Consider the following 8,585-nt stretch of genomic DNA (forward strand, 5'->3'; position numbering starts at 1 on the left):
AAGGGCTTAATCACCAGTTTGTAGATGAAAATCAAATTGAAACACAAAAGTTGTGTGTAACATTAGTCTAAGTGTTAAATCTACGTGTGTGTGTGTGTGTGTGTGTGTGTGTAACATTAGTCTAAGTGTTAAAGCTACGTGTGTGTGTGTGTGTGTGTGAGTGTGTAACATTAGTCTAAGTGTTAAAGCTATGTGTGTGTGTGTGTAACATTAGTCTAAGTGTTAAAGCTACGTGTGTGTAGCATTAGCCTAAGTGCTAAATCTATCCTTGGATGACTCCCAGTTGGACCTTTGTTCTAGTGCAGGCCTGCTTATGTTTCAAATGCACGCTTTTCTGTTGAATGTCAAAAACATGCCTTCCTAATTGTCACGGAACAAGGTCAGACACTAAGGATGGAGTAATGATGACAGGTTTATTCGGATAGCCAAAGCCCGGGGAACAGGAAAATAACTGGGGCTACACAAAGAACACTACATACTAAAGCAAATAGGTCTTAACGCAGGAGATAATGTCCAAAACAGAAAGGGATCCATGGCGCGGGAGTCGCCTTGAGGCGGCCTCGACGGCATTGGGAGACCAGCAGGAGCGGCAAGAAGGGTGGTATCCACACCTGCGCTTGGGGCGTGTGGGCGTCTGGGACTGCGGGGGCACACGGTACTGCGGCAGCGACAGCTCATGTGAAAATCATCTATCAGCACTGTGATTTTAGGTGGGTGTGCTGTATGATGGATGGGGCAGTAGAACCTGAGGGCAGTTCTGTCTCTCCACTGCACGCAACCATATGACACAAACATGTCACCAAGAATCAACCCTTAGGGCCTTTGACCTGGTAATCACATAGAGCAGCTCTGAGGATGCGGTCAAACACATCTATAGATCTATTATAAGGCTAAAGAGCGCAAAGGAAACGCATATACTACATTTATTCTATTCAGTATAATGTAAATGCAGGTATTGCAACTCATTCAGAATATAATACTGACCAAACAGAAATTACTACTTACCAAATAGAATATAATACTGACCAAATAGAATATAAAACTTACCAAAAAGAATATACCACTTAGCAAATCGAATATAATTCTGACTGTATAGAATATAATACTGACCAAATTGAATATAATTCTGACCAAATAGAATATAATACTGACCAAATAATTTAGAATACAATACTGACCGAATAGAATATAAGTCTGACCAAATAGAATATAATTCTGACTGTATAGAATATAATACGGACCAAATAGAATATAATTCTGACCAAATTGAATATAATTCTGACCAAATTGAATATAATTCTGACTGTATAGAATATAATACTGACCAAATAGTACGGAAAGTGCTCCAGAGGTTTACTTTCAGTTAAGTTAGTTGTAAATTAGTTGTCAGAAAGCTTCACTCTGAGCACACAAATAAGCATTTGTTTCGGATTTGGATTTGCACACATTCAGTAAACGTACTGGAGTGGATGATTTGATAATTTGTCTGCATCTTCAGCTACCCCTGAGACCGCTGGCCCGTCCACATGGCCCACGGTGCCTGCCAGTCAGTCAACCCATGGCATTGCTGGTGGCTCTACGTCAGGCAACCCATGCCATTGCTGGTGGCTCTACGTCAGGCAACCCCTGCCATTGCTGGTCTGTCTACGTCAGGCAACCCCTGCCATTGCTGGTCCGTCTACGTCAGGCAACCCCTGCCATTGCTGGTCCGTCTACTTCGGTCCCTCGAACTGTACCCATAATCCCGCTTCCTCTAGCACATAGCACAGCACTGGCAGTCCTTCGGTCTGGGCAAGAGCTACGCAATACAAGCTGAAGTGTTTCTGCCCTGTAAAAATGATGTCCCCATCGAAGGCCTGGACAACAGAGTGTACGACAGATATGAACAATTCACCTGTAATGTTGACAGTTTGGAGGAGGGAGCTGTATATATAAGCCTACCGGTATATATATACTGTATATATTGTCTTTTTCTATATATACGTATGTATAAAGTTTTCTCTTTCATGACTTTTTAAAATTCTTAATCATGTTCAATGATACTTTATCATCTATAAATAGTGCTGTGTTGTTGTTGTCACTATTTCTTAAAGTTGGCCATTTCATGCACACCATTCCATTAAGTGGTCAGTGCTACAAGTAACAGTGCGTTGTGGAATGTCAATAAAGTGGTCAGTGCTACAAGTAACAGTGCGTTGTGGAATGTCAATAAAGTGGTCAGTGCTACAAGTAACAGTGCGTTGTGGAATGTCAATAAATGAATGCAACAATGGGAGTTTATTTGTCTATCAGAAAAAAAGTTCCAGATTACTAAGAAGTAAGTAAGGACATATGCCTATCTAGTACAATGATATCAGATACTTTTGCACACATAGCAATATAAATATTAAACTAAATATAAAACCATCTTTAAATCAGCCTCCCAATAGTGATAGGGGTATGCATTTAGAAAAGGACAAAGCATTCTCACACAGATATGCTTTTAATATTTCATGAACTGTAATCAGTACAGTTACATTTGAATGAATAGACTTATGCTTTTAATATTTCATGTTTACATTTACATTTACATTTAGTCATTTAGTCATGTATTGCAATCAGTACAGTTACACTTGAATTAATGGACTTATGCTTTTAATATTTCATGTATTGTAATCAGTACAGTTACACTTGAATTAATGGACTTATGCTTTTAATATTTCATGTATTGTAATCAGTACAGTTACACTTGAATTAATGGACTTATGCTTTTAATATTTAATGTATTGTAATCAGTACAGTTACACTTAAATGAATGACTCATCAGGGGCGTAACTATAGGGGGTGCAGCAGGTGCGGCCGCACCTGGGCCCGCGGGTCTCTGGGGCCTGTAGGCGTGGGCCATAGACATAACTACGTCAATCTAAATAGTCTGAAGGTGGAATATGTGCAGGGGAGGGGGCGTGGCGGCGGCGGTGGTTAGTGATGACAAATTCACAGTTTCAAGTGTTATAGGCAAAATATCTGTGCGGGGGGAGGGGGCGTGCGGCGGCGGTTACAAACATGAAAAAAGGGGGTACGGCACTGTAAAATGTTTGGGAATCACTGCCTTACGCCACTGACTAGGGCCCGTCATAATAGCCTGCACCTGGGCCCGTCATAACTACGTTATGCTTTTAATATTTCATGTATTATAATCAGTACAGTTACACTTTAATTAATGGCATACATTGTGCAGCATTTGCTTGTATAAATACAACTCTTTAAAGGCTTCAAGAAGTGACACTATGAACCGACTGATTTAAGTCTGAAATGGACGAGATCACACATTTGGAATACATCCAGATAATGTTAACACTTTCTGTAATATTCGTATTGAGAAAATAGCAGCACACACAACCCACAAAAGTAAATAATCGAATAATCAAAAGTAAAATTGTCGACTGTAGACCAAATACGTCCAGGACTAATTACACTACAGCACAGCTCACCCCCGTACGTGGTGAATGGCCAGTAAGGAGTGTAAATATTAGTCAGTAAGAGGTAATATGGCAGCTGATCAGTCACTCAACCTGAGTAACAGCCTATCCTCAGACTGGTCAGTCACTCAACCTGAGTAACAGCCTATCCTCAGACTAGCTAGCCTCACCTCAGACTGGTCAGTCACTCAACCTGAGTAACAGCCTATCCTCAGACTAGCTAGCCTCACCTCAAACTGGTCAGTCACTCAACCTGAGTAACAGCCTATCCTCCTGTGTGTGTTTCTGTGTGTGTGTGTGTGTGTGTGTGTGTGTTAACTTTACGATTAATGCACATTTGTGTTGAAAAAGAATGAGAGAGTTAGATGTAGTGAGCAATGGAAAACACTGTTCTGGAGATGCTTACAGTACCATTAGGGCCTTTCTATCCTGCTCTTAGCACTCCACTGACCACTACATGTTCTATCTATCTCTGCTCCTGATGCCTGATCCAAGAACACCTCGTTAAACTCACTGGAATGATCATACTCTTGACTAGGTGTGTTCAATTAGAGCAGTGGTTCACAAACTGTTCCTGGCAGGCTCCCCTTTGACAATGAGCTTATGTTTGTAGTTATTCAATGTTCAATATTCAAGTGTTTTTATTTCACCATTAAAGGAGTCAAATAGAGATTTTATTTTGAAAGAGCATTTATTAGGCCAGAATTTACTAAAGTTATACAGAAATAGTGTAAAATAGTGCATCTGTTCAATGCGAATCACTGTGAATATCAATGCATTGCCAAGACATCTGTAGCCGTCACTGAGGTAGTAACTTAAAGTGGCATTATGTAGGAATTGCTAATCACTAACGAGATGCTAGCGGCTAAACCTAGCAAAACCTGTTGACATTTGCTTACTTTGACACTATGACAAACTAGTAAACAACCCTCATCATAGCAGTCATTACATCACTAACCTGAAATCTATGAGCTTCTGGAGAATATGACAAGAGAAAAAGAAAAATGTGCATCTACAAGCATCTACAGTTAAATATTTAAGAGAGGAATGTAAGTAGTAGTCACAGGCATTTTCATAAACATAGCTTACTGCTTTTTTTCAAACCATTCTAGTGTTCGGAGATCTCGGAGTCCTGTACACCACCACACCACAAACCATGGCGATAGCTGCTAACAGACAGCTAACACTAAAGATCAGGTTCTTGTTCATCCCTTCAGCCACTGCGAATCAGAGAGGAAGACAGTGTCAGGCAAGGTCCCTGTGCCCCTTCAAAGGGCTCAACAGACAGTATAACATAGTTTCAGTCAGTTAGTTTCAGTCAACGAATGCACACAGTTATAATGAGGTCCACAAAGTAGTGGTAGTGGTTGGGGTGTGTTGACAAATATCACTTCTAAACGAATAGTCTGTGAGTCAGAACCAATTTAGGTTCCCTTTGTTAACACAAACAGAATGACCACAATGATGAATTGAAGGTCTTTTATCACTGGATCTATTGAGGCTCAACTGATAGAGCAAAGTGCTACAAACACAATGGTCATTGATTTGACACTGAAGAAGCACACATACTACTTAAAATGTTCATGTAAATATATCAAATATATCAGCCTGTGATCGTGGTATTGCTTGTACTGATCTCTGAAAGTATTACCTGGGCTGTCTATTTGGTGCCTGAGACGCACCGGACCCTGGGAGATAAAATGGCCGGAGGTCTGATAGGAGGCCGCCCTTTCATTGATTTTGTGGTGAGAGTGGGAGAGGAAATAGCCGGTGGCCTCTGAGGGAACATCCCTGTTATGGATTTGGTGCCCTGAGCTATGATTTGTGGCAGATTGGAATGATACCTCCCTCTTGGTGATCCTGCTGCAGCCCTGTGAGCACCTGCTATTGGTCATCCCAGCCTCACAGAGGATGACTGAGCAGGTGATGTATACCTGTCCACAGAGGAGACGACTTAATCATGACAGCCTACAGAGAACAATAAGACAAAAAACATGGGCAGTAGTTTGCCTGACAGCTCTAATCTTTACCTGGTCATGGTGCCCGATGAACTTGAAAGCCTTCATCGCAAACTGGACCTTTGACCGGTTACCGTTGGCATAGAGCTGGACAGTTTCGTCTGCCTTACATCTGTGAAGGAGAAGCACAAGCGATGGAAATATATACCTCATTAGACGTTTTCCTGAGTTCACCACCTCATAAATTAAATGTCCTCTCTCTGCATGACAATATTATAAAAAGTACCTTTTCTTTAATAACCTTTGGGCTTATAAATGACCAGAAATAACAGTACTTTCATAACCTCTGGGATTATAAATTGCCAGAGATAACAGTCCTTTCATAACCTTTGGGATTATAGATGACCACAAATAACAGTCCTTTCATAACATATGGGATTATAAATGAACACAGATAACAGTCCTTTCATAACCTTTGGGATTATAAATGAACACAGAAAACAGTCCTTTCATAACCTCTGGGATTATAAATGACCATAGATAACAGTCCTTTCATAACCTTTGGGATTATAAATGACTACCGATAAAAGTCCTTCTTACCCATGCAGAATGATGGGGTAGGAAATAGTATCGTGGGGATTATCACTGGGAGTAGCCCGACAGGATTCAGCAAATAGTTCAGTGTTGGGAACAGAAGAGATAGACTCAATCTGCATGTACATCATATCTCCAACATCAAACTCCAGGGGGTAGGAGTTTATGTCCTTTTGCTGTGTTAATGCTTGTGACTGGAAGAACTCAAACTGGTAGGTGAATGTGCCGAAGCCCTTCTCTGTGAAGGTAACTGGGGGCCTGTGAGCGATGTAACTTAGGACCACGTCACCCCGCTTGGAATACTTGCAGAAGAACTCGATGTCAACCTCGGCGTCCCTTGTTATAATGGCACGTGGGTCATTGTTAGACAAAATCATATTCCTGAAGATGAGATATTTGCCATCATCCTTGTAAAAGACAGAGAGAACAAAGAAACAAACATGTCTATGACATTGCATCAAATGTTGCCAGCAAAAAGTGTACATACTTGCTAAAGTATGAGTATGTAAATGTCAGTGAATCTTTAAGCAAGCAATTATGTACCAGTCAGTGAGTGTGTGAGAATGCAACTGTGTTAAAGTCAGCGAGTGTGTGAGTATTCAAGTTTGTAAAGGTCAGTGAGTGTGTGAGTATTGAAGTTTGTAAAAGTTAGTGAGTGTGTGAGTATTGAAGTTTGTAAAGATCTTGAGTGTGTGAGTATTCAAGTTTGTAAAAGTTAGTGAGTGTGTGAGTATTCAAGTTTGTAAAAGTTAGTAAATGTGTGAGTATTCAAGTTTGTAAAAGTTAGTGAGTGTGTGAGTATGCACGTTTGTAAAAGTCAGTGAGTATGTGAGTATGTATTTGTCACTCACCTCCATCTGAGTGCCACAGCCAATGAAGGACATGTTGGCCAGTAGGTGAGTCCCGTTTGAGTGCAACGTGCAGTTGGGGTCGCTGAGTCGCAGGTTGTCTTTGTTGAGTTGAATTTTACCAGATTCCTCCAGCACTACGTGGATACTGTCCTCCAAGCAAAGCACCTCCATTTTGACTGCAAATGATGAAGAGACTTGACACATTCTAGACACTGAAGCATTCTTGTTCTTTATGCTTTTGTAGGCTATGCCCTGGCTTTTCACTAGGCAGTTTTGTGACAAAAACAGTCCTTTCATAACCCGTTCCAGCCCGTTACAAATAACTACATATAGGGCATATCCTGGATGGCTAGTGGGGAAGACACAGGTGTTTATCTGTCCTTCACATGACCATGTGCTATCAAAATGAATTTGAGGATGGTGCCAAAACTAGTTGCCTATAAAACCATACCTCAAAAAGTGTCAAATTGTTGCATAGCGTTACTTTACTTGTATTAAACTGAGATTTACTATGTGAATTACACAGAGAAATTGAACCTTATGAAATCTGCTTGAAAACTCTTTCTAATTCAATGATTGTGATCAAATCCTTTCCACCCATCATTACTTAATGTTTTGGGAGTGTAGTGTGTAGTAAAAACACTGATTGCATTGAAATGCCTTCATGATTGGAGGGAATAAAGTTTTTTAAGAAGACCGCTGAATGAGTATTCTCACCTGTTGAAGCGCCTGGGGATACAGGTGCAGCTGTTAAAGGAGGTAATAGAACAGAAATTACTCACAGTTTGGTCATGCAGTTTAATATGCAATACAACACATCATTAAATGGTGTTTTCGTTTTCATTTTAATTGAAGTAAAAGCACTGATTACATTCAAATGCTTTTATGATTGGAGATTTTTAAACATTAGCAGACAGCTCAAAGAGTATTCTCACCAGTTGTTTTGATGACTGCTTCTGTTATCGTGGTAGGGGCCAGTGTTGTGTTTGTAGAATCTGCAATGTAATGAACATACTAAGAAAACATTCTAGAGTACTCTAGTGGCTGAGGATATGGTCCATATTCATTCATAAGAATGGAAAACTATGCTTATTATGTTTATACACATGATGAAAGCATGATTTCTTTTTTTCACATGAATGTGACAATTAAAGTAACACTATGCAACAATTTCACACTTTTTGAGATATGGTTTTATAGGCAACTAGTTTAGGTACCATCCTCAAATTCATTTGGATAGCATATGGTCTTGTAAAGGACAAATAAACACCTGTGCCATCCCCACTTCCCATCCAGGGTGTGTCCAATATGAAGTTCTCTAATGGGCTGGTACACCCTGCAAAAATGGAAGAAAAGCTTTCACACGCATGACCTTGCCAGCTAAACTGCCAAAAGACACCAGTTAGTGTGTTGGCACGCTTCTATCAGTGTTGGTGGTGTTTGCAAGGTTTTTGCATGTCTTTTAGGTAGTTAGCTTACTAGTTTTGGAACAGAACTACGTATTGCTGCTTTAAGTAAGTACTTACCAACTGAGGGTAAAACACTGAGAATGAAAAGCCCTGGAAAATAAATAGTTAGGTTAAGGACCTGATGTTAGGTGGATCAACCACATCTTTCAAAGTTCACCAATCATTTGTACATAATTGCAAGCGGCGATCATCGAGGTCCAAGCAATATTGCAGCAGTGTCAACAAGTGGTTGAATTAGAAGTGGTTTAGAGGCTT

At 40.3% G+C, this 8,585-nt stretch overlaps 1 protein-coding gene across 1 annotated transcript; it reads right to left on the minus strand.

Annotated features, from left to right (window-relative positions):
* Nucleotides 1-478: 478 nt before the first annotated feature.
* On the minus strand, nt 479-6,627 carry LOC105904407 (CUB and zona pellucida-like domain-containing protein 1). The gene is made up of 6 exons (XM_031560703.1): nt 6,017-6,627; nt 5,489-5,588; nt 5,110-5,392; nt 4,614-4,678; nt 1,737-1,856; nt 479-658 (listed from the first exon to the last, which is right to left on the minus strand). The coding sequence occupies exons 1-6, from the start codon at nt 6,493-6,495 to the stop codon at nt 479-481; spliced, it is 1,227 nt and encodes a 408-aa protein (XP_031416563.1). The 5' UTR covers nt 6,496-6,627.
* Between the last annotated feature and the right edge of the window lie 1,958 nt (nt 6,628-8,585).

The sequence above is a fragment of the Clupea harengus genome, chromosome 23 (genome assembly GCF_900700415.2).
Source record: "Clupea harengus chromosome 23, Ch_v2.0.2, whole genome shotgun sequence".
NCBI classification, from domain to species: Eukaryota; Metazoa; Chordata; class Actinopteri; order Clupeiformes; family Clupeidae; genus Clupea; species Clupea harengus.